General features: G+C 42.8%; 2 protein-coding genes across 4 annotated transcripts; both read left to right on the top strand.

Moving 5' to 3' along the window:
* Positions 1–943: 943 nt before the first annotated feature.
* Positions 944–3719, top strand: LOC125535824 (uncharacterized). 2 transcript variants are annotated; one of them, XM_048698894.1, is made up of 4 exons: positions 944–1239; positions 1548–1691; positions 2529–2737; positions 3337–3719. In XM_048698894.1, exons 1-4 carry the CDS (start codon positions 998–1000, stop codon positions 3468–3470), a joined length of 729 nt encoding a protein of 242 aa, XP_048554851.1. In that variant the 5' UTR covers positions 944–997; the 3' UTR covers positions 3471–3719. The 2 variants fall into 2 exon arrangements, with proteins under 2 accessions (XP_048554851.1, XP_048554850.1); XM_048698893.1 differs by having other exon boundaries at positions 3310–3719.
* A 2800-nt stretch (positions 3720–6519) lies between these two features.
* LOC125535823 (homeobox-DDT domain protein RLT3-like) lies at positions 6520–17787 on the top strand. 2 transcript variants are annotated; one of them, XM_048698892.2, is made up of 18 exons: positions 6520–6874; positions 7480–7570; positions 7670–7888; positions 8723–8775; positions 9584–9793; positions 9907–9969; positions 10716–10932; positions 11017–11117; positions 11723–11809; positions 11885–12016; positions 12982–13122; positions 13289–13411; positions 13512–13964; positions 14811–15188; positions 15299–15949; positions 16150–16254; positions 16363–16588; positions 17266–17787. In XM_048698892.2, exons 2-18 carry the CDS (start codon positions 7480–7482, stop codon positions 17286–17288), a joined length of 3273 nt encoding a protein of 1090 aa, XP_048554849.2. In that variant the 5' UTR covers positions 6520–6874; the 3' UTR covers positions 17289–17787. The 2 variants fall into 2 exon arrangements, with proteins under 2 accessions (XP_048554849.2, XP_087399359.1); XM_087543233.1 differs by lacking the exon at positions 6520–6874 and having other exon boundaries at positions 7405–7570.
* Positions 17788–26183: the final 8396 nt, after the last annotated feature.

Genomic DNA, 26183 nt, shown 5'->3' with positions numbered 1-26183 from the left:
CCCCCCTCCTCTTGTACTCCTCTGCTCCTCTCTATAATTGTTTTCGTCTTGGAATATATGGTTCAGCGTAAGCCCGCTGTTGACGCGTAAAAAAATGATGCAGCTTTGCTCTTACTTTGAATATTCCTTCCAATTTTATCTGTTTTTGAATAATTCTGTGCTAACCATCTTCTGTAGTCACACTTTTTTATTGCAACCAAACACTACTCTTTTTTGGCTGTAAACAATACCTCAAATCTTCCCAATTCACCGCATCACGAAGAACCCTAACCTCCAACCCCCACATTTCACCAACAAAAATATATCTCGAGCCGCAAACACAACAACGAGCAAAATCGAAGGAGAAGAGGGCAAGGGCAGACGAGGAGGAGGAGCTCATCGTGCTTTCGCGGCCTCAGAGGATGGTGTCGTTGGCGAGATGACCAACCGTCATCTCCGCTGCCCCGAAGAATGATCTTCTCCCGCTTTGCTTCTTCTCCTTAGTTTTGGTTCGCAATCAGTGGCACCGTCTCATCCAGCGGAAAGCCTCTATATGAATGACAAGCGGGCCCAACCTGCCACACGCGGATCCAGATCCCATGCGCAATAGCGTCTAGCGCGAGTACGTGGGGTCCACCTGTCAGCCGATCTCTTCCATTCTCTCGCCTCCTCGTTCCCCTTCGGCATTCTTAGGCATAACTCGGGCCGGGTTGGGCCTAACAAAGCCCAAAGCAGAAAACCTAGGCATGGGCCAACCGTCAGGCCTAGTTTTTCGGCCCAAGCCCGGCCCATCAGTCAAAAAGCTCATCAGGCCTCGGGTCGGGCTTCTTTCTTAAATTGCAAATACAACAAGCCCAACCCAGCCCGGCCCGACCATTGGGCTCAAAATCTAGGCCCAGCCCCGGCCCATGGGCAAGGTCGGGCCGTTCGAGACGGCCTGCCATGGCCAGGTATACTGGCCTTCCGCTTCTCCTGTCCCGATCTCTCTCTCGCTCGCTCGCTCGTTCGAGGCTCGGCCATGGCGGACTACCACTTCGTGTACAAGGACGTGGAGGGGGCGACCACGCAGTGGGACGACATCCAGCGCAAACTCGGAAACCTGCCCGAGAAGCCGGAGCCCTTCAAGCCGCCGCCCTTCGCCCCCAGGGTCGACGCGGACGAGCAGCCCAAGTCCAAGGAGTGGCTCGACGCGCGCGACCCCGACGAGCTCGAGGAGCTCGAGGACGACCTCGACGATGACCGCTTCCTGGAGCAGTACAGGTGCGCCCCCTCTCTTTTCCCCATCGGCCTCGATCTAGTCTCCCGCACGTCTGGTGATCCATGAGATGTGTTCCACTAGTGCTTTTCGTGATTGGTTTGACCCGAATTACACGGTAGGATGGAGGTAATTCGTGTGATTTCCACAGAAATCTGGTCTGTTTCAGTTGTTTTTGATCTGGACTCGGGGCACTACTGTACAATTTCAGTTGTTTTGGTACCACTTGCGAGAAAGTGTCGTTCTGATCCATGGAGCCAGAAATCCATGTCCATCAATTGTCTGATGTTTTGATGTTGTGGTGTGCTTACAGGAGGATGAGGCTTGCAGAGCTCAAGGAGGCAGCAAAAACTGCCAGATTCGGCGCAGTACAGCCCATCACAGGCTCTGATTTTGTGCGTGAGGTTTCGCAGGCTCCACCGGATGTCTGGGTTGTGGTCTTCCTCTACAAGGATGCGTAAGGCGAAATTCATCCTATTTACGATATGATGCCCTTCTTCTGTCAAAAACTACACCAAGAAACAGCTAATTTTTTTATGGGCATGTAAGTAGAACTTTATTCGTAACTAAGTGTCGAACTATACATACTCCCTCCGCAAAGAAATATAAGAGCGTTTAGATCACTAAGGCCCTGTTTGTTTGGGCTTTTGCTTCTACGGTTTGTTTGAGCTTTTATGGCTTTTTGGCCAAAGTGGAAATGCTGCAAAAGCAGAAGCAAAAGCCCAAACAAACAGGGCCTAAAGTAGTGATCTAAATGCTCTTATATTTCTTTACAGCGGGAGTGTTTGTTATGTTGATTAAAAATGGCAGCTTGAAAATGAGTACTATCTACTATGGTTCTTGGAATTTGTTATCCAGAGATATAATTGTGTTGAAATAGTTTTGGCAAAATCTGACCTTGTATGCACGTGATTTTTGAACTACCATTTCAAAATAAACAAGATAACCTAGCTTAGCAAACCATACCACACCATGATATTTTTCCTCTTCTTTTCTACTTCGATTTACTCCACACGCTCTCCGCAAACAGAACAGGTTGGATCCCATCTTTAACTGCACAGAGCAGCAGCCTACGAAAAGCCCTGTGCTCGTATTTTGATTTATACTCATTTTGACTGGAAACTGAAGGATTTAAGGACATTATGCCCTATGCTTCTGTGAGACGTTTGCAGTGCTTCTGCTTTATATGCTGTTTAACTGTTTCCCAGAGGTGCTTATAATACAGAAATGACTCTAGGAAGAAATACTACCTCAAACTGTTCATTGTCTGAGACTTCTATGGATCTTATCGCAGGATACCAGAATGTGGGCTGCTTGAGACTTGCCTGGAGGAACTGGCGCCGAAATATGCAGAAACCAAGTTTGTTAAAATTATTTCCACGGACTGTATTCCCAACTACCCAGATAGAAATGTTCCTACAATACTGGTGTACAACAACAGTGCTGTCAAAGGGACTTATGTTGGTCTACAGAAGTTTGGTGGAAAGAAATGCACACCTGAATGTAAGTTGTACCACACAATCAGTTTCCACTATCTTAGTTCAAGTTACTCTTCTTTCTTTAGTTGGTTGGGCAAAAATATTGTCAGTACACACCAGTAGACTGTGTGCGTGTGCGTGTGCGTGTGCGTGTGCGTGTGTGTGTGTGTGCGCGCGCTTAAAGTTGCAATTAGCCAGTCGCACGATACAATTCGCAATTCGGCTTAACGTGACTATAATCTTTGACCTTAGGATGAGGTTTTTTCCCTTCGTACTAAGAGGAAAACATGTTCAGGGCGACAGGCATGTCTACGGTGAATATATGGTCCTGCTGTATGTTTGCCTTGCATCATATGACAAACAGAAGAAAAAAAAAATCGAGGGAACAAATTTTAGATGAGTGCCTAACACAGTGGCATGCCTAGTTCACAGTTATGCTGCTGTTACCATTAAAATCGAATATGTCATGTGAATAAGAAACGACAATGGATTTCTTGCTCACTTAAATTACACCGACTGATGTGAGCGCACGGAATCTTTAAGTGTCATGCACGGTCTTCCGCTCTTTATGCTAGACTTCCATTCTGTTTATTCCAGCTGTTGCATTGGCGCTTTGCCATTCAGACCCAGTACTGAATGATGGACAAGGTGGTGGCGATTCATCCCGTAACAATGTCATGGAAGGCGTTCGCAGGAAGTTCATAGAAAAGGTTGTCTCCCAGCTTGAAACGCAAGAAGACGAAGATGATAGCGACTAAAACTTACTCTTTTCTGCTAGTTTTATTTTAGCTCGGTGATATATCATTTTGATCCACGGACAACATTTGTCTCGGCTTTACTAGTCTTATTTGGTTGTCTGTGTGTGGAAAATCTGGAAGCTGTTTTAATGAGGTTCTGTATAAACTTTGTCTCGGTAACTTGCTGCGATTCACGTGGCCGGTGGTAATGTATCTTGGTGTTCTGGTTCTGAGAGATGATTATGGAATATGAAACGGAGAAATTCGTCAGTGGAGATGATTTTTTTTGCGTTGACGCAAACTGCACACATTTATTCTGGGATTTTGTCTCTACTGCACATAATTTCTGAAGAGAAAAAATAAAAAGGACAATGCTACACGTCTGCCGGATGATAAATTGATTACATCGGTCGCCTCGCTAGCCGTCGGATGCTGCCCGAAACAGCTGTCCGATCTACCGCCCCAGCCAACTGAGGGGCTTTACAACAAGGACCTTGTTGCAAAGGTCCGTCAAGACAACACTGTTGGCCCGCCATGGCACGTTGCTGGTGGTCGGAGCTGTCGCGCCTCCTCCCGCCCAGCACCCCGAGCAGCTGCCTCTACTCCAGCACGACAACGACGAGCTCTCATGTCGGGCATTCCTTTGGCGATTTCTGCAACTGAAGCTATGTTTCTGAAACATGCGTCGTGTTGCAATGCTTGGTCTCGCACGCTCTAACGCGGAATGCTCCTCCAGCGCTTTATGCAACCGGGACTATGTTTTTGAAACAAGACCCATATTGCAGAAGAAAAAATATTCATCATCAAACCTTTTTTCTTCTTTCTGAAACATGACCTTTGTTCCAGGACATTCTGAAACTAGATCCTGTTGATGAAAAAAACTTCATCACCAAACCATTTTTTTCTTTCTGAAACAAGACTAGACACAAAGCAATAGACCTTGCTTTGTGCAATTAGGGTGACTCAATTCAACATTTGTGTATTCATTACCCCTTCGCTCGTTTTATATGGCGGTGATGTTATAGTGATTACATATTGTTGATGAGGTGAGGGGAAAGGCCTCATTAATACTCGCTCCCATGTAAGTCTGGCCATCTTGTGGTGTGTAATTTTGGTGGCCAGGCTTTATCGTCTACTAGCATTTCAAATAATGAGACTTCTTCATTGACTCCTTTCGAAGGTGCTCATAAATGATAGGATGTGATGTATATGCGTACACTCATAAAAATGAGCATGTGAGCGTCTCTGTCTATGTTGTGTTTGTGAAAAAAGCTTCGTAGGTTTGGCAAAGCAAACCACCGTGCCAATCTCCTTTCAAAAGAAAAAAAACTCCTCGAAAAAGGAGTGAAGTGAACCATTGGATGAGTCTCCCGAGTCGCTCCCCTCCCGGGCGGCTCTGGAGGCCCTTTCCCATTGATCCCTAGTAACTCCTTCGATCTGTGTCTCCTGCCATCACTGTCACCGATGCCGTCGGCGGTGGCGGCGCCCGCCCCATCAAAGACGGTGGGTAGGGAAGGTGCTTCCTCGACAGCATCACAAAGGGAGGAGGTAGGACATTGTTTGAGGGCATGGGGCGGCGCGCCTGTCTTGGCCGGTGCCTGAGGACCCCGTCGGAGTGAAGGGAAGGTCGTGCCGCCGCCGTGGCCGTCTTCGACTTTGTGTGGTGTGTGATCTAGGTCACCGGGTCTCGATCTGGGCTGCAGCGCTCCGAGGCCATTGGGGCCCAGTCAAGGCTTGTGCTGCGGGGGAAACTGACTGTGTCCCTGGGCACGCCGGCGACGACCTGCAAATGCGAGCTAGGCTGCCCTCTCCTCTTCTGTCGTTCCTGCTTGGTGGTGACTCGCGGCGTGGGGGCTTGCGAGAGTCTTCAGAATAATGGTGGTGGTCCTAGCATTCTTCTCGCATCAAGGCAGTGTTTTAGTGTGTTTGCTCCTCTTCGATCTACCCATCAGATGTGTTCTGGATCTTCTACCAGAGATCTTCTTGAATTGGCGTATGAAGCTTCTGGATATCTGGATAGGATGGAATCCAGTCATGCGCACACATATCCGCCCGGGTGGCTTCACGATGGTGCGGCGCGAAGCTCCGATTTGTTGTCGAAACCATGGGACATGTGGGCATCTCAATTTCCATGGTGTACACTGCGGTGGAGAAGGTCATGGCGGCTGAGATTGGAGGGCCAATGTTGGCGGAGGGGACCTTCGACGCGCTGAAGATTTTGCTTCAGGGGGGCCGATGATCCATTTTGGATCTGGTAACTGTGAGCCCGGTGTTGATGATTTGCAGGAGCAGACTTGGCAAGTGGGGGGGGGGGGGGAGGGGGAAGCACTAGAGGAATTCAAGTTTGGTGGCGCTCCTCGAGTGCCGAGTCTTGACTTTCATGGTGAAAACCTAAGGTCTCACCTTTATTGGTTGTGTCTGGCAATGGCTTTATTCAAGGAATCGTTTTGAGAGTTCATACTTTTTCCATGGTGAAAACTTAAGATCTTTGATAGGGCGAAGACGGCGCTTGTGCACTGTTTTCCTCCTTGGAGGCGTGGCCTTTGGAGAACGTATTCCGGGTGTTGTCTTTGGCGGTAGTTTGTCGGGTTGTTGCTGCGAGGAGTTGATTACCGTCGTGGAACCTATTTTTAATTCTTTTTTTCTCTTTCAGGTTGTGTGCATCCTGAATGTCGTTTCTGACATTTTGTTGGTATAGAGACTTGATGTAATTGATATTTCCGTGATATTAATATATTCCTTGTATAAAAAGAAGAAGATGAGTCTCAACGCACAAAGCAGCACCATGTTACAAAACACTAGGCCCAGTTCTTTTGCAAGATTCTCCTAGAATATGATCTCTCTTCAGCTTCTCTCAGGGTTTGTTTTACAATTCTAACTAGCCTGGTAAATGGTAGCTTCACGAATCTAAATTTGTGTTCACGAGCTTAAATGCTGAGAACAGTGACAGCACAACTGGGGAGCAACACCTGCAGCTGCAGGGGCCGACGTGGAAGGAGAACAAACCGCAGGTATTTCTCCAAACTAACCATTCGGCCATTCCCCTTCTCCAAGGGTTTAAGGGAAAACGGCGGCCCACTCGTCAGTAAGGGTTCTGGGCGTCTCTCCCCTCTCCCTCCCGCCGCCTCCATTCCCCGCCGCCAGGTTGCAGTCCCCGCGTCGCCCCTACCTCTCCTCCTCCCTCCCCCCTCCGACGACCGGCGCCCTCCCCGCCGCCCTGGAGGAGCCGGCGAGCGCGGCCCCCACGCGCCCATCCCGCCGGCCCAAGAATTCATCCGTCCCGCCTCCTCCGCCCCCCTCCCGACGGCCCTGCACTCCTCCGCCCCCCACGGCCCCCACGGGCCCATCCCGCCGGCCACTCCCTTCCCCCGTCGTCCCCAACGAGCCCATCCCGCCGGCTGCAGCTCTCCTTGCACCGCTGCCTGGTGAGCCTCTCCTCCTTCGGTTTTTGTTCATCACTCCGTTCTAGTTCCTCTCCTTCACATGGAACGATGGAAGTTGGATAAGATGGATGTATGTGGATGCTTAGTACATGATTTGCTTGATGGATGGATCAATGGTGCTAGGTTTTTCGTAGATGGATGGATGCATGGACCAGGCATGTAATTTCTTTGGCTACTGTGAATGCTCAATGGTACTGTGAAGGGAAGATGACTTGGTTAAAAAAAATGCTACTGTGATTACTCAATGCAACTGTGAATGGTTCTTTTTTGCTTATTTATTTGCTACTAATAATTTGAATGCTACTTTTAATGTGAATGCTATCATCAATGGTACTATCAACACCCAGTTTTAGTTCAGGGACATTACAGACATTCCAGCACACAACTCATCCCATAATCCCAGACCACAATCTTAGAAAATAACTCGACGGCTGATTCTGTGGGAAGCTGATTTTGTGAGAAGTTTCCCCAAAGCTGATTTTGGAGAATCAAAAGCTGAAAAGAACTGGGCCTTAGTGTTTTGTGACATGGTGTTTACTGTCACTCGCCTGCTTTGTGCGCTGATACCTAATTATGGTTTTCTCCAGATGATGGCCAAAGGATTTCTAGCCAAGAGCGATAATGCAGGGACAAAGAAATCTCCCCTGCAAATCCAGATGCTGGAGAGTTTTTATTCTGGTAAACATGTGCTAGTGTTTCAACCTCTTTTCCTGCTGGCATGTCTTATTTTTTTGTTGTTCAACTTTTTGTGCTGTGGCTAAAAATTTCCTGATCCAGAGGTACAATATCCGAAGCCGGAGGACGTGACAGAGTATGCGGCATCTGTTGGTTTGACTTACAACCAGGTCAGAATATGGTTCAAAGAGCGGAGGCGGAAAGAGAGGAGGCACATGGAAGCTGCAGAGGTTCACATGGAAACACAAGCTAGTGCAAGATCAAATTGGCCTAGATGTAGCAGCAGCAGGTCTTCCAATTCAAGTCAATCTCCAATGCAAGGTATTGCGGGTTTGCAGCCCGAGGATGACATTACTCTTGGTAGGAGTATGAGCCTTGTAGGAGAGAAACACACACTTCGATCACAGGTCCTATTTCCGAAGGATTATATTCTGAGGAAAGTCTTCGGCAAGGATGATCCATCTCTTGGGGGTGATTTTGATCCCCTTCCTGAAAGGGCACATGTCCATGTCAGGGGTCTGTCTCTAGTAGCACTAAAGGTTACTGAGAAAGCCATTTATCATCATAGACATATTTTTCTATCTATGTGTCCCAGTAGGTTAAGCCATGCAAAAGACCTGATTTGAAGCTTAATCAACCACACAGTTCTATTAACAACTCTGGTAATTATCTCATTTTTTGTTTGGTAAGTGTAGCACTTCTTATGTTCCATCTCAAAACACTGCTATTTGCTGTAATTATTTATTTACCATGCTATGTAAGTTGCATCCTTCTCTTTCGGCCATGCATTCCCCCATTCTTGTGTCCATCTCAAAATAATACTAATTGTGTTAACGAGTTAGCATGCTATGGAAGTCCCAACCTTTTTGTTGGGCTTCACTCATTTGTAATACGGAGATTGCATCGAGCAGCTTGTGCTTGATTGTGTTCGTCCTATTCATTTGTGCTTCAAATTGTGGTTGCTTTGTAATGGCACTAAACTAGACTTCTGAGTAAACAAGGAGAGTAGAATTAGCAGGATCTGCAAGCACCTTCAATCCCCATTTGATCTTTGCTAACACTAATGCTGCTAACATATTTTGCATACTTAATGTTCGAATTGCATTCTGTAGATGCGGTTAATACCCTCACAATATCATGTTGAATTGATCGCAGATACCACAGGACATCAATCCTACCAGGATCAAAGCGTTTTGAAGAAGAGAAAGGTATTGCTAGGTTGCTCAAGTGTTCATTTTCATTTCTAGCACAGCTTTTGTTTCCTGTTGGTGCCGTGCCTTGTCTCACTGTGTGTGGCTAATGACGACTGGTGCTTATAGTCAGTATGGTCAAGCATAATTTTTGGTTTTCAGTACCAGAGCCTTTTAGGAAAGCATAGTTACTAACTCACTATTTAGGCTAAGTACACATTTTCATTGTCGTTTCTAGCACATATTTTTTTCCTGTGTTAATCATTGTTTACCTGTTGTTGCCATACCATTTGGTGCCATCATGATCATGAGCTAGTGTCATCTTCTGTGCTGGACTGCTGGTAGTCAGTCTGATCCAGCATTATCTTTATTTTATTATCAGGCCTCTTTTTTGTAATTAGAACAATGGTTTCTGGAAACTTTTGGGCCAGGATATACAATAAGAAATCCCATGTATTTTGTGGGCCAAGAGATGGCTCTCACATTTGAATTGGTATAAAAGATTTACAGTTCCTGCCTTAGTATCACTTTTATTCAGCTATTTGCTGTAACAGTCTTTCTGAAGGCACTCTAATGTTCATTTTTATTTGTTACATGTAAGATTAGAGATCCACCGTATTTGTTTCTTAAAATTCTTGTGTTCTTTTGCCAGTTGCTGATTGACAAATTATTTTAGTGCCTGAGATGAAGATGCTGTCAGTTAAACTGACATTTTGTGCTTATTGTCCCTTTTTGTAATTGTAATCCATGTTAATTTGTTTCCATTTGTTATATTGAGACCTCTAACGTCAGGTGCCCACCTTTCTAAAAAAATGTTCATCTGCAGATCATGTCGCCTACTGCTCAGAGATCCACTTTGCCATTTGAGAACAATGATCCTGTGAGGAAGCATGGAAAGGGCAAAGGTCTAATGACAGTGTGGCATGCAATGTATTCCCAAACTGCAGAAATTCAAGATTGCTCCAGTTTCATTGATGAAAGTGGTTGCTTGAGGTCATTGAGACCATTCGAAGATTGTGGTGGAAAGCTTGCCCAAGTAAAGTTGCTTATGTAATTTGATCTGATACAGCCTATGTTATTTGAAACTTGTAGTTGTATATTCTGAATTAGCAACTCAGAATTTCCTCCTTTTAACCTTATTTGGTGCAGAGACAAACTTCGCCACGGAAGAAAGTAAACAAGAAGAGTAGACCTCCACCGAGTAAAAGAAAGGTAAGCTTTATTACTTGGAGAAGTCCACATATGGAGATAATGAGCGTCCTCTAGAATGAGAATCTAGACCTGTAAAGCTATTAATTTATCATTTATGCCACTGGTTGTGTCTCACTACTCTATTTCGCCACTAGGAATTTTAACTGCTCAAAAATGCCATCGCTTTGTTAGGCACATGCTTAAAAATGCCACTGGACACCATTACTGTCAGCACAAATCTCGTTTGCCATGTTATAATGACCCAAATACCTATAGACCAACATGCCAGCTCTCCCTCTATCTCACTACAATAAAGTGTGGGTCCCACTTGATCCCAACAGCGTTCTTATTTTCCTTTAAAATTAGTCGCTTGCTTACTCCTGATAAGTGGGGTCCACACTTATCATTGTGAGATAGAGAGAGCTGACATGTGGGTATAGGGGTATTTTCGTCATGGAACATGGTCAATGAGTTTGACTTGACAATAACGATGTCTAATGGCATTTTTTAGCAAACATCTAATGGAACGATGGCATTCTTGAGATATCTAATGGCATTTCTGAGCAAGCATCTCACAGAACGATGGCATTTTTGAGCAGTTGTAACATCTAATGGCAAAACTGAGTAGAGGGACACAACTAGTGGCATAAATGATTAAAACCCTTATATATATATATATATTTGCAATTTGACCTTTTTAATCTGGTTAGACGGAACTTAATCTGCCTTTTGTGTAGTATGCTAATGGTGATTTCTCGCTATTTTAGGTGCCATGTGGCAGAGCTACTGATTTGACGGAGCATCCTTCAGTGGAGTGCCATCTTTCAGTTGATGAATCAGAATCCTCAGAACTACGAACTGAACAGGCTACTTTAGTTGATGATGAGGAGCTTGAGCTCAGTGAGTTACAAGCAGGTCCTAATCCGTTAAGATGTTCAGCTCATCTTTCTTCCACTGGGAGACATGGCTGCCCCCTTTGTAAAGGTTTGCAATATCATCCTCTACCTCTTTGTTCTCATTTTTTCTAATATAAGCCAATTTACTTAAGTATTAGTGCTTCTCTTGCAGATTTACTTGCCAGGTTTCCTCCACCAAGTGTCAGGATGAAACAACCATTTCCCACAAAACCTTGGGAGTCATCACCTGAAATGGTGAAAAAGCTCTTCCAGGTTAAATGCAACACATTACTTTGAGAATACATGAGTAGTATTATCATCATTAATGGAATTTACATTACATGAAATGAAAAAAAAGCTCATTATCAGTCTGTCCAACTTCTATATTCTATTAACTTATGGAATTTACTGCATAGTGATTAGTGAATGATCATACATGTCTTATGCTGGTCGTGGAACAAGACTGGCTTCAATAATCTTTGCATACTGGTATCAATTTTGCTCATGAATCCAACCAGTAGTTTACCGGATTTAGTTGCATCTGGGCAGCAGGAATATTAGACATGTCTCCTATAATATACTCCCTCTGTAAACAAATATAAGAGTGTTTAGATCACTATTTTAGTGATCTAAACGCTCTTATATTTCTTTACGGAGGGAGTATTTGGTTATTTTGTTTGGAACATTAATGGCCTAAGCATGTTGTTAAAAATCTAAATAGCCCATATGTGCTTGGTTAACTGAAAAATTCTTTCTTCCTAAACTTATTGTTTGTGTTACTGCCGTGCTCGTAGATTTTAGTGCGCCCACCTTTCCTCTACTAGTTTTCATGTTGAAACTGTGGCCAGCATCTGTTAATTCGAAAATATTCTTGGCAGGTTGTCCGGTTTGTCTACACACATTTTGGTAGTATGGATGTTCATCCCTTTACGTTTGATGAGTTTGCACAAGCATTCCATGAGAAGGTGCAAATTTTGTTAAATCTCCCTGAAATTGGTATAATTTGCTGTATTTTCTTATTGTTCAAATGTGACCTCCAGGACTCCTCGTTGTTGGGGAAAGTACATGTCAGTCTTCTCAAGCTACTTATGTTAAACACAGAAAGGGGCAGCGGCAGTGTGTTTGTTCCAAGATCATCTAAAGATAGCAGATTCTTAAGCTTTCTGAACTTTGTGAGTTTTGAAATGTGCTGTACACTTTAGTTCATTTCCAAGATAGAATTACATTGTGCTTATTCTAGAGCTATTATGCTGTGGCGTCATTTCAGCATTGTCGGACAGTTCACAGATGAATTTTGAATGAGTGGAGAAGTTAGTAGTAGGTTCATTTTATTAGTTTTCTTCAGTCTGATTGTACCTTGTTGGGTATATTTATTTATGTTGGCAGAAGTATTGGCGAGTTTGTTGCACACTGTGTAAAGTTTATAGTTCGAATATGATGCTGCATCGGAAGTCAAAGTATATGGTCTTAGACTAGTGCTGGAGTTGAGCAATTTGTCGAGCCGTTTCATTACCATGCACTTTTTTTTTTGTTATGCTCCTGTTCCAGTCTACTCTGGATATCAAGTTAATGATTTCCTTGAAGAACAATATGGGCCTACAGGGTCTAATAAATGACAGCGTAGGATGAATCGGCTTTGTTTTCTAGTAGCACGAGGCTACTGACTTGTGTTCATCGTAATTCATTACATTGAGTAACAGTGATCGTGCAATAGCCAATAAGTGTGACATCAACATGATCCTTATCTTTCTATGTGGTCTGATAAATCATACTACTTTGTGTGAAGAAACTGACTATGCTATTCTTCTCATATTTACATTTATTTAGTTCCATGACTTTGTCAATTGCAGCACCAAACTTCTGTTTCAGTTGAGGTGTTCGTCTTGTCATACTTCCCATAGAATGTGGACCAGAGTCTGAGTTTCACTGAGCTAGTATTTGTCTTGCTTTCTTTTCTTATAGATTCGATGGGAGGTAACTAGATAGAATTCAGACTACTTGATGCTGCTTCATTAGGGCGAATGTCTTGAATGAATGCATAAGAGAACTGTCATCCTGCATACCTGCTTCCTGTTTGAAGAACTTGAATCTGAAAAATGCAGTAGCTAAATGGTTTGCCTCTATGTTTCTCTTTCAGGTTAGAGAACAAGAATTCAATGTGAATTTTTGGATCAAATCCCTGAATTCTCTTACTTGGGTTGAAATACTACGCCAGGTTCTGGTTGCTTCAGGTTTTGGTTCAGATCATCATATGCTGAATCGGAATTTCTTTAACAAGGTACTTAATGAGACACCTCATTATTCTAGATCTCACACTTGTATGTGTGTGCATGCCTTTCAGGTTACAGCTACCAATATTTGTATATATGCTGTAGCAATAGATCCCCCCTACAAGTACTTCTATTATGTTTCAAAGTAACATATATCCTTTTATTCAATTATAGGAAAAGAATCAAATGGTTAAATATGGGTTACGTCCTCGTACACTGAAAGGTGAATTGTTTGCACTATTGTCTAAGAAAGGAAGCGGTGGGTTAAAAGTTGCTGAACTTGCCAAATCACCACAGGTAGTTTCAGAAATGAACTGTTCATATTGATGATAGCTGGCCTTCTGTATATACTTTTGGTTGAGTATCTCCGTGGCATTTACTTGATTGTTCTTTTCAGATTATTGGTCTTAATCTCTCTGGTGCATCAGAAGTAGAGCAGCTTATTTTTTCAATTCTCTCTAGTGACATCACATTGTTTGAGAAGATTGCGCCTTCTGCATATCGTCTCCGTGTTGATCCTCGGATTAAAGGAAAAGAAGATCCTAGATCAGATACCGAGGATTCTGGAACTGTTGATGATGATAGGGATGCTAGCAGCAGTGGTGATGAATCTGATGGTCCACAAGAGAGTTATGCTGAGCATGAAAGTAGAATTGTCAGGTGGAGACAGAAGAACGTACATAAAAATATGAATAAATGCAGTGAAATTGATGAAAGTTATTCTGGAGAACGATGGCTTCTGGGGTTGATGGAAGGCGAGTACTCAGACCTAAGCATCGATGAGAAGCTGGATTGCTTGGTTGCTTTGATAGATGTTGTTTCTGGTGCTGGTTCTGTTCCAAGGCTTGAGGTAACCTTCACTCTCTTCTGGTATATTTCAATTGCAACATCTCATCTTTGTTCAAAGCATCATTGCTTAAACATTACTCCCTCCGATCCAAAATAAGTGTCGCAGTTTTGAGCTAAGGTTAGTTCAAAACTGCAACACTTGTTATGGATCGGAGGGAGTACTGAACTTGCAAAACGACCATCCAGGACTTAAAGGATTATTATTCTTTTTCATTATTGTTAATGTTGCCCTGTATGAAGTTTGCTAGCTGACTATAGTGCTCTGTCTTGGTAATGTAAGTACATGAATAGTTTGGATGTTCTTAGAAGTGATCAGATGAGTTAAGAGAGCAAGGTCTCATTTTTTAGAAGATTACGGCATTATGTCAGTTCTTTTTTCTTTTAAGTCATCCAAACCCATGAACCATTTATGCAAATTTACCTCCACTGAATTTTCTTCTTCTATTGATGTGCTTTATTCACTTCTCCACAACTAACATAAATGATCACACTTATAATTGATTATCCTAAGTTCCTAACTATACTATGGTTGTGTCTCCTTACGGCTTAGGCAGAATTAAGAGAAATGGACATTTTAAGTAGATACTACTTTCACTAGGATATGTATATGGACATCTTAAGTGGATAGTGCCTGCCTTATGTTACCGTATAACTCGTTTGAAGTATTCGAAGTGAAAAATGCATACAATAGCCATTTCTCAGTTGTTGGGAAACTTAATCTTGGATAACTTTGTTGTGTTTACGTTCCAAGTTAAAGATCAGCCTTCATACAAATGTTCTATTCTCTATTTGTATGCCTTGTTGGAAAGCTGCAGAATCTTATATTATTGTTTTCTACCTTTCATAGGAACCACAAAGTGTCCTGTCTAGCATACAGAGAGCACAGTCGCATGCCTCAGGTGGGAAGATAAAGAAGTGTACAAGAACCATTTACCAATCTAGTGATGAGTACTTAAATAGACCAGGAAGCTCGCACAGTTTTGATTCTTCTATGCAAGGACAATCAGGAAGCCTGAGGAGTCAGGATTACATTGCTGACTCTGGAGCTAACGAATCACCCACAGGATTTGCACATCAGCCACAAATTGTTCTCTTAGGATCAGATCGCAGATATAACAATTACTGGCTCTTCCTTGGCCCTTGTAGAGCAGATGATCCAGGGCACCGTAGGGTTTACTTTGAGTCCTCAGAAGATGGTCACTGGGAAGTGATAGATTCACCACAGGTTGCCCACCTGCTTGATTTGTGCAGTATCTAAATTTGCCTCTTATTTAATCACTCGAGGTTAAACTTCCACAAATAAAGTTACTGGCTCTTTTTTTGTTTGCATTGCAGGATTTACTCTCGCTATTGTCTGTCCTGGACATCAGAGGCACCAGGGAAGCTCATCTTCTTGCATCAATGAAAAAGAGGCAATCATGTCTTTTTGAAGGCATGAAAAAACACTTGGAAGATGGGTGTGTAGTTGCGCTCACAGCATCATCTGATTCTTCTCATTCCGAGACAAGCAGTGGAAACAGATATTCACCCAAGCCAAGTAGTGGAGATGGAGCTTCACCCCTATCAGACATTGACAGTGCTTCTGTTCCAACATATCTAGCTGGTAATCTTCAAAATGCATCATCTGCAATAGGAATTGAAGTTGGGAGGAGAAGTGATGAGAAGATGTCAAAGTGGGAAAGGTTGCAAGCGTTAGATAAATGGATCTGGACTTCTTTCTACTCTTCCCTTACTGCTGTTAAGTGTGGCAAGAGATCATTTAAGGAATCACTTGTTCATTGTGATAGTTGTCATGATCTGTATTGGAGAGATGAAAAACATTGCAGAATATGCCACTCTACTTTTGAGGTTGGTTTTGATCTTGAAGAAAGATATGCTATACATGTGGCAACATGCAGGGAGCCTGAGGATTTGTACGATGTGCCAAATCATAAAGTTCTTCCTTCGCAGCTACAGGCACTTAAAGCAGCCATTCATGCTATTGAGGTGAGTACTAGAAAATGGTTGTTCTACGCAGTGTTTATTGTCTGGGATCTACGTTAAGAAACCATGATACATGGTGATTCAAAGTTGAGTTATGTTTCTGTATTGGATCGCCAGTCACTTGTTTGGTCACAAATAGTGTATGTATTTCATAGCAGCTTCTTAATCATATTTTTTCCCTCATTCTGTGTGCGCTGATGTAGGCACTTATGCCTACGGCAGCTTTTGCTGGTTTGTGGATGAAGTCTTCGCACAACCTGTGGGTTAAGCGGCTGCGACGAACATCATCATTACCCGAGCTTTTGCAGGTCAGTATCTTTTTCCTGTTTACATCGTAATATCAGAACATTCATTCAGTTTCAGGTAATTTATACAGTATGTACTGGCTTTTGTTTTGCCATGTTTCTTCCCTGCAGGTTCTTGTTGATTTTGTTGGGGCAATTGATGAGGATTGGTTGTACCAAAGCTCATCAGCAGTAAGCTTTAGTTCATATCTGGATGACATTACTGTATACTTCCAAACGATGCCACAAACTACGTCTGCAGTTGCACTCTGGGTTGTCAAATTGGATGCCCTCATTGCACCTCATTTGGCACAAGCTGATTCTGGCAGAGGATTAGGCAAAGGGTTCATACAGACAAGTATGTATTTGGCTGATTCTCAATATTATGTATTACTTCCGTTCTGATGAATAAGGCGTATTTCGTTTCGTTAAGACAATTGACCAACAATTACTCTTTTAATATTTGATTTATGTGATGCAAAATCACTATCATAACAGAGTACTAATTTTAAATACGAATCTAGTGACACAAATTTCATGTCATATAACTTTGTATTTATGGAGTAATTATTGGTCAAATGCATGTCTTAACGAAACAAAATATGCCTTACTTTTAGGAATGGAGGGAGTAATGTTTAATATGCTTCTTATATTTGCGATTTGTCTTAATTTACTACTCCCTCCGTCCCATAATATAAGATCTTGCAAAACGATCTTATATTATGGGACGGAGGGAGTACAATCAATGCCTTTGTTCCATTGAAGCACTTGCGTTTGAAATTATTATCAGAACATCAGCCTGGAACATAAATGATTACATAAGCCCAGCAATTTAATGCCAGTATTATTCAACAGTACCAGTACTAGAAACAGTATTAGGGAAACCTTTATCTGGTATGTATGCCGTTTGTGACTGTATGCCATTGTCGTGTGTGGCTATATTATTCATTCTAGCTACTTCAGAATTTTGATGCTTATTTTTTTCCCAATGTTGGGTCATTCCTCCAATAATATTTTGTGTATTATACTATACAGGAGCGCAGGCATGCTTGAGATAGCTAGGAAGGGACTAGATGGATTATTTTGTGTGGTGCCCCAGCTGCCACTATTTTTTTTTGCATCAGTTCCAATCTTTCGATTGATGCCGCGCTTTTTCTCGAGGCGAGACGAGCATGATGCCCTTTTTTTTGCCTTCATCTTGATGCCTTCAGCTTTGAGGTTATGATCTTGAACTCTTCAGAAGCCACGGCATCTCCGTCGGATGGTCGTCGACGGTGTGTGTACAATAATGCAAACACTAAGAAATTCTTTGTTAATAATCATTGCTCCGGCTTTGTAGTTTCCTTTTTGTACTTGAAGTGGTCAGCGAGGCACCTGACTGGATAACATAATAGATCTTTTTGCCGGGTTTGCTAGGTCGGGTAGGTAGGTAGGTCTTCTGGTTGCAGGAGGACATGGCGCCCCACTGTGCTACTCTGTGCATTCCCGTTGTGCTTCAGGACATTGTAGAGCTTGTCTGCTATTGGTATTTCCTGCGTTGCATAATTTTGATCTTTATATCCAAGGGTTTGCCGTCAGGGCACTTCATAATTTTATTTCTAATCACTAAAGGACCTGGAGAAAATTAATTAGAGACAGGATGAAGCCTGGAAATGAGCATCGATTTTGCCGAATGCGGCCAGTTCAAAAATAGTGCTACAAGGACTTTACACATTTTTTGGTCAACTTTGACTGTCAGTTTGACTAAATGAAATAAACTTTGACTAAACTTATATGCTGCCCGACTTATATATTAGTATAATTGAAAGTCAAAATATATCTTGCCAAAGTGTGTGAATCTTGTTAACAGAAAATGCAGCTGAAAGGATTTTTCACTTTTTTTAGCATCATAAACTTTATTCATCAAATGATAGCCAGATCGTTTACATAATGGTGAAGAATAAAGTCAGGGATGGCAGTTTGCCAGAACTAATACAATGTTTTGCTAAATCATCCGCGGCCGAATTGACCTCTGCTACAGTGATCAAAAGTGATACTATCAAACTCCAGTGCCAGGAGGGAGCACTCGGCTATGATTGGTGTTCGAAGTAATTGCAAGAGGCAAATGACAAGTAGTAGAATCGTCGTTCTCATTGATAATGAGATTACATATATATAGCCCCCGAAGGGGTACGTCCAAAGGGACATGAGACAACCGCCTCAATTAGGAAAAACAGGGATTAATAGGATTAATTAAATCCTAACACTCCCCCTAATCCATGCTTGTTAGTGTAAGTATCATCATCTTGAGAAGCTCCTCCAAAAACCCTGTGGGAAAAATATGAGGAGATAGGTGTTTGATATGTTGCTAAAACTCCTTCAAATCCAGTGGAAAAAATAAGGAGAAAATGATACAACATATAATGGTCATTATCTCTTTTAACTCAATACGAGAAAAACTCATAGAGTTTAGAGGATAATAAATGTGTCATGTATACTTACCCAAAACCCCGGTGGGAAAAACAGGAAGTATGACATATGATCTCATGTTGATATTACCTCATTAAAAACCTTTATGAGAACCTGTAAAGTAAACTCATGAAGGGAAAAAGAGTATAATATGATGCATTGAATAGGAACAATTCAGGAAGATACTTCCCCTGATTCTTGCAAAATTCGAAGCCGTTACATACCAAAACATAGAAGTTGGTAGAGACCCGCTGAACAAATCGGTCGCATTGATTTGACTTGCAAGATATGCAATATAGTGATATTGCTTATTATGTAACCTGTTTGCATCTGAGCAACACAAGAAACATTATCGTTGAGATAATGGTTGATGGATGTAGCCATGAGGTCTGTTTCGAAGACTCTTCATGAGAGGACTACCACACCTAGTAGGAACACTAAACTTGTCTACGATCTGACATAGTGGGGATCTGATCGATGTATCCAATGATATTGGTGTTCAGATTTCTCCAAAACTGAAAAACCAAGACAAAATGTTTCATGCCTTGAAGATATCGAAAGATATTCTTGAGTACCAACCAGTGGCGGATCTACAGGGTGGACAGGGTGGGCCGCGGCCCACCCTGGGATTTTGGTACAACCCATATATATACCATAGTCCATAAGAGATTAGCAGATGGGCCAGAAGAAAAGAAACGAAAAGCCCAACAACCACAACCTCGACTCGTTCGCACAGCCGTGGACCGTGGTAGCCCGCGCACTGGCTCCCCGTCCCCAAATCCCCTCGCAGCTTCTCTACGCTCCAGCCAATCTCGTTGCCCTGACTTGCCGCCTGGATCCATGCCTCGCCGGCGACTATGCCCATCCCGCACCGGCCCGGCGCCACCGCACCCAGCCTAGTCCGCACTCGGCTATCGGCGCTCGGCGCTTGGCAGCCGGCGTTCTGCAGCTCCAGCAGGCCAGCCGTCACGCTCCCAGCACGATTTGAGGTACCTTTGATGAGATTTCTGCTCGGTCCCCAATTTTTGTTTACTCTTACTCATTGCTCGGCATGCTGCCACCTGCCAGTACTGCTCATTATGAATTTAGGCTTGTTGTGCTCCTTTATAAATTGTAATGCAGTATTGCTGAATTCTGTCTAGGAATGTTACTACTTACAACTGAACTATTTCACTTTGGGGCAAAAAAAAATCTATGTGGCATCTTGAGCTGTAATTTCCAAGAATTTTACTAATTACTACCAAATTGTTTCAGTTTAGGTCAAAAAATTGATACATTGTTCTCGTTTTTTGAATCAATAAATGTCATTGTCACATTGAAGAACAGAATGTCAATCATGATCACATGATTACATATACAACCCAATAACGGTGGCGCAATGGGCGCTCGCTGAGCTATGCCACGTCATTTTCCATACCAAAGGTGGAAGAATGAACGTATGCAGGTAGTCTTTGAACTTTTCAAGGTATGCAGGATTCTTTTATGCAAAATTGAGACTTATTTGAGAAAAAAATTGATTAATTTATCTTGTGCTATTGGTAAATTAATTAGTACATTCGCAGTTGTAAAAAAATATTATTAGGTTGGACCACCCTGGTTCAAAATCCTAGATCCGCCACTGGTACCAACCAATTGTGTTTGGTCGGTCCAATGGCATATGGAACGTTGAGTCCCAATATCTCATTTCCATCATCTCTTGGTCTAAATAGATCATTCTCTACATCTAGAGAATGAACTACCATGAGAGTTATGGATTGATAATATTTGTCCACAATGAATTTCTCCAATATATCTTGGATATAGACAACATAGTATACCATAATGTATAAATGAAGGTGCTCAAGTTATAGTAATGAGCGGTGTTTTGGTTTACCCAAATCCTTCATTTAAACTCCGTCATTAGATGATTACATGTGTCGTCATTGCAGACATACAAACATGCATAATCATCTTTGCAGGAGTAATCCTTTTGTATAAGGAACTCACTACGTCGGTTGTACCATATGTACCGACCACAATAAGTCGTATGGTGACTTACTAGTTTTACACAATGTATGTTGCATTTTGTATTTCGATTCAGAATTGAGATTCCATCGGAAATCAATCATATATGTCTGAATCTAGTGATCCACATGGATATGTAATCACTACATCTATCAACTGCAGAGATAGATGATTTTGTATTGCCAATGATATAAGTTACCGGAAAGAGATTCCACCTCTGGAGAATAGTTGGGTATCTGCGTGAACCCTTGTGCTACAATACTCGCTCTTTGTTTCACCACCTCATTGTTCTCAATTCTGTTTCCAAAAAAACTGGTGTAGGTATTGCTTATGAATACCTTCCCATTATTGAGCAAGATCATTTCTACCTAGATTATACCCTTTGCTTGAGTTCAGTCCGAGTGTTGTTCACACTTTGCCATGGCCATGGTCTTTGGATCTGAATCATTTGAAAGGTTTTTGCAATCTAGTTGAGAAATGTATGTCGACAATTGTAGACTTTTGGTTATATGATTCTCCAGAATCTATATATCAATATATAGTTGATGGAAATATCGTTACCCATGGTGACTGCTCACGATTTCCCAATGCGATTGAGTCGGGTATTCCGATGTCCCGGTCATTATGTGCACTATGACCTGGGTTGGTGGAGGTTTCCCGTCCACTGGGTGTATACTACCCATTAGGTGTCTATCAACGTGAAGTTGACTTGCATTTACTGATTCACGGGCCTTAATATCCTTACTTGCAAGAAGTTGAATCCTGATGTACTTCTGCCATACATCTCCCCCTGTTGCTTTGAACGGGGAGTGGAGTGAATTTTGTTGCTACCTCCACTCTTTCAGGCGTACTTTTGCGGGATTGTAGGATTGTGTGACACCTTTATAGTCAGTAAATGAATCTGGCAGGTTATTTGCAATGTGTTGCAAATCTTCTGAACGCACGGTTCAGATCTTTGAGTACGTGGATTTAAGGAAGAAATGTGTTCAACATTCCACTAATTTCCTGGCATTCTTTATGGTACTTGAATTCTCCCCCTAATGCCTGGAAATATTCCTCATTGAATCAACATACTGACCTTGAATAACTCCCCATTCGAGGGGCTTGAGGTATTGACGGAAATACAGTTATTCCTCACATAGATCCCAATTATATGTTGAGGGGCCAATGATGTATGCCGGGTGGTGATATCGGCGTGTAACCGAATTACCGCAGATAGAAAATACTTGGTAGATTTCCACGTATCAAAGATAGAGGGAATAATATAATGCAGTTTGGTCATGAACGTGTAAAACTGCACGACTCCAACGTAAAGTTGGTAAGTTGCAATTCAAAGTAAAGATTATGCAATGAGCTTAACTCTTTGGATAGGATTCTACCAAACCATTTTGAGTCTAGACATTAGGACAAATTGCTAAACTTTAATCCAAGGGCCATAAAGAAGGCACTCAAGGAGAATTCTGCAAGGTTATCCATTCGATTTGCTTGAAATCGATGTCAGGATAATGAGCCAATGGTTTTGTGTGAATAAAGCACACACTTAAGACCATCATGTAGATATGTCCTTTAGAACCATAGAATACCTGAATAGTCTACTCAATGGTTGGGAAGAGCCACTTACCTCGACTTGATGCATTCAAGGAGTCTGAGTGGTCCAGCATACACTTTAAGGTGTACAAGCCTTAAAATTTTCCTCCTTGTGTCACATGTAGTGCACATAAAATCCAAATATTGTTAGAATGTAGCATCATAATAATCATAAACCACTGGAATTGCTGGTAGTTTCGGTTTCAACCCAATGTCAATGATGACCAAAGCAGGAATGCCAAGTTTGTCATGCAAAAGACACTCTGGAAAACTATCTCGTACGTAATATGTGCTACAGGTTTTGTAGTATGTGTAGTGCAATGCCAATGATACATAGAGAATGTGCTTGCCATATCCGTTGCATATGGTAAAGAGAAGATATTCCTCTTTGTTGTCATCATAAGTTTCGCTATGGAAACTATTTTGACGGATACCTCTATAGTTTAGTAGGGTACGAGCTAAACCTGAAAGCAATAAAGCATCCTGACGATACTCGAGTACCCACAGGGATAGTAAATATGACTCGAGTTGAGCCAACAAATACCTCATCATGTCTAGCGATTTTAAAATATCTCCTTTCTCTCAATGAGAGTGGAAACATTGGACTTCCCTGAGTATATAGTGTGTGTGGTGCATATGTCCACAAGGCACATATCATTTTTCATCGGATTGACTCCCGTATAAATCTATATATAGACATGAAGATTCTCAATATGAAAATCACTGTCAGATATATAGAATGCATACAAATGTATGTGTATCAAAGTGCTGATACAATATATTGTGATATACAATATATGATGACAACAATACTTATGTTCTTATTAGAACATCGTAAATTGACATAAATTATGTTGACCACTCAGGAGATTGAGAGACTAGAAGAAGTCTCCAAACATGTCGGTTGAGGCATATTCAACCATCACGTTCTCCGTGCTCATAGGGTCCCGTCACAACTGGTGTTGTCGGATTGAAGGTTCAAGTAAGATTCAAACCTTTGCCCTTGAGGTTCATTGTATCCCAGGAATTGCTGATACAGAATAACCAGATGCTGAGATCTGAATCTAATGCCTTATAATGTATAAGATAACATTTTTCTGTTAGCGGCGTGATCCTGACCAGAAGTGAATCCTGGATTGCACACATTATCCCACGAGACACAAGAGCGATCATGATGTCCATGGCCCCGATAGGGCAGTGGTGGCCATTGAGGGCGAATGCCCCAAACTCTATAGCCATATGTTACCTCTATGGGTAAACCAGAGATAATTAATTTACAACCAGTAAATTAAAGACCATCATGGTTGATGTTATAATGAACTTAGCAAAATCAATGGGTATTTCAAGAAGTTATCTTGAAACCATTAGTGTGAATCTCAAATTGCTAAATATGACACCTTGAAGATAATCTCCAAAATGGAGTAGATCTCGTAGCACTAGAGAGTATAATCTGATGGAATCAGTAGATACTCACTCGTAATGCCTTATGTCATGACTTCGTAAAATGCGTGGGAGAGCACTTTGTAAAGCAATTATAATGTCAAAATGACAATATAGGCTTTAACAGTAGTCATTGATAATCTGCGAAGGCAGTAGATCTAAATGACTACCTTGTGATCCCAATACATCAATTTGAAGAAATCACTTTGAATTTTGCATTCTTATTTGTAAGAAATTAAAAATCTCAAATGCAAATAGACGTATTAATCTCAACATGTAGCGTACATTCCGGAATACATCGTACTCAACAGAAATACACCACTATTATAATGAATAGTAATGATGTTGCAAACTTGATGTTCAAGTGAAAAACTTGAATTGTATAGATCCCAAATTAAATGAGATGATCCTGTATCAAGTTGCAAGATAATTCAGCAGGATGAATTAATATTTTGCGAGAGAAAATTAATCTCAATCGCTATGAGATTGTTTGGCGAGAAAATAAAATTCTCAATCGCAAATCAATATGGCTGTGCGAGAAAACTTAATCTCAATCGCAAAACAGCGTCGTTGTATTAATAGGACATGTTATAGGGATTGCTAAAAAGCACACACATTGAACATGTCAAGCATCAACAACCACATATTTCTGGATTTTTTTTTAAAAAAACTCAACAGATAAATAGGCTACCATGTGTGATGAACTAAGCAGGAAGGCTTAAGAGAAAACTGCAGAAACTCATTTTTGATTATGAGAAACTGCAAGGGCTGAAGTCAAAGCAGCCGAAGAGATAAGGTTCTCTTCCTTTTTCTCTCCTGCAGTTACGATTGGGACTCGTCCCTGATAATCGTCGCCGCCCGGAGACGGCCGCACCGTGCGCCGCCGCGCGCTGGGTACCACGTGCGCAAGCGCCGCGCGTGGGTCTTACGGGAAGAGGCCGGGAAGGCCGCGCCATGGCCGCCGTTTCGGGCTGCCATTGCTCCAGGTGGTTGCGCCGCCAGCGTTGCCTTGCTTTGCTGACACGCATGGAGCAAGTCACTGACGCCGGAGGGACGAGCCGCCGCGGCGCGCGCGCTTCAGGCGTCGCCGGCCGGAAGCCGACACAATTCCCTCTGCAGGCGAGGCCATCGAGAAAGTCGCTCCGCGTCGGATGCGGTGTCCGCGTCGTGCGACAGGAGGCTTCACCGCGGCGGCCACAATCGTTGGCCACTGCTACCTTCGACCGCCACAGCCTGCTGCCGCGTGGGCGCGAGCGCCGCAGTAACCGACAAGCGAGATGGGTTCGCCGACCGAAAGAAAGAGCGCCGCGTTAGCCGTTGGCCGTCTCCACTTCAAGAGGAGTCGGGGCTGCAGAGGAGCCGCGCCAGGAAGCCCCACGCAGAGGCCGAAGGCCATGGTCGTGTGTTGTTCTTCCCGCTGCTGCATGCCGGAAGGCAGCCGAAGGCCATGGCCTGCATGCCTGAAGACAGTTTGTTGCGTAAAGGATTAAAATAGGAAGGTAGCACCTTGATTCTTGTACGTAGCAATTAGATCAAGGCTTCGGTTGCTTCTTGACTCCGATTTCTCTCTTTCTTGATTTCAATCCATCGAGCACATGGATATGGATCGAAGTTTGTTGTTGCTCCATGGCCGTGGTCGTCCCGTCCGTAACCGTCTCGTTGGGATGGCCTAGTCGCTCTGTTCGGAGAAACTACAGTGCTGATAACGTGTTCGAAGTAATTGCAAGAGGCAAATGACAAGTAGTAGAATCGTCGTTCTCATTGATGATGGGATTACATATATATAGCCCCCGAAGGAGTACGTCCGAAGAAACACGAGACAACCGCCTCAATTAGGAAAAACAGGGATTAATAGGATTAATTAAATCCTAACAATTGGCACGCCTATTCTCATATATGTGTTTAGATCAAAGATGGCCTCAAGTGTATTGAGATAGTCAGACTTGGACTCCCAAATTCACTTGTTTTCTTAGTATAATATAGAATTGAAATGTTCCCGATCATATGGCCAATACAGGGTAATATTAGAGCAACTCTAGCAGACCCCGTATCCCACCGGCTCACAAAATGCGTTTGCAGTTCGCGCAAAACCGCTTTTGTGGGCCGACGCAGGCTGGCACAGATGCAGACCCCCCAAACGGACCCGTAAAAAAATATATTCGTGAAATATATTTTTTTACGAGATCCGCCCGAGAGAAAGGGGCGTGCGCGACCTCGACGGTGACGGGGGACATGGGGTCGTCCATGGCGGCGAGGGACAACCGGGGAGGAGCAGTCGAAGCTTGTGGAGTGGGGGCAATGGTGACGGAGGGTGCGAGGAGCGGGAAGGGCCGCGTGAAAATGTCCCTCCCACCAAATCTCGTGCGGGATAGGGGTTGAGCTCGGGTCAGCCTCCTAGCCCGTGAAGATAGAGGTTGGGGAAGAAAATTTGCCGCGCCCCGCAAAAAAATTTGCGGACCGGGGCGGGATGCGGG

The sequence above is a fragment of the Triticum urartu genome, chromosome 2A (genome assembly GCF_056163025.1).
Source record: "Triticum urartu cultivar PI428250 chromosome 2A, HENAU_Tu73, whole genome shotgun sequence".
NCBI classification, from domain to species: Eukaryota; Viridiplantae; Streptophyta; class Magnoliopsida; order Poales; family Poaceae; genus Triticum; species Triticum urartu.
Note: the sequence above shows the minus strand (reverse complement) of the source record. Positions and strands in the feature narration are given on the sequence as shown.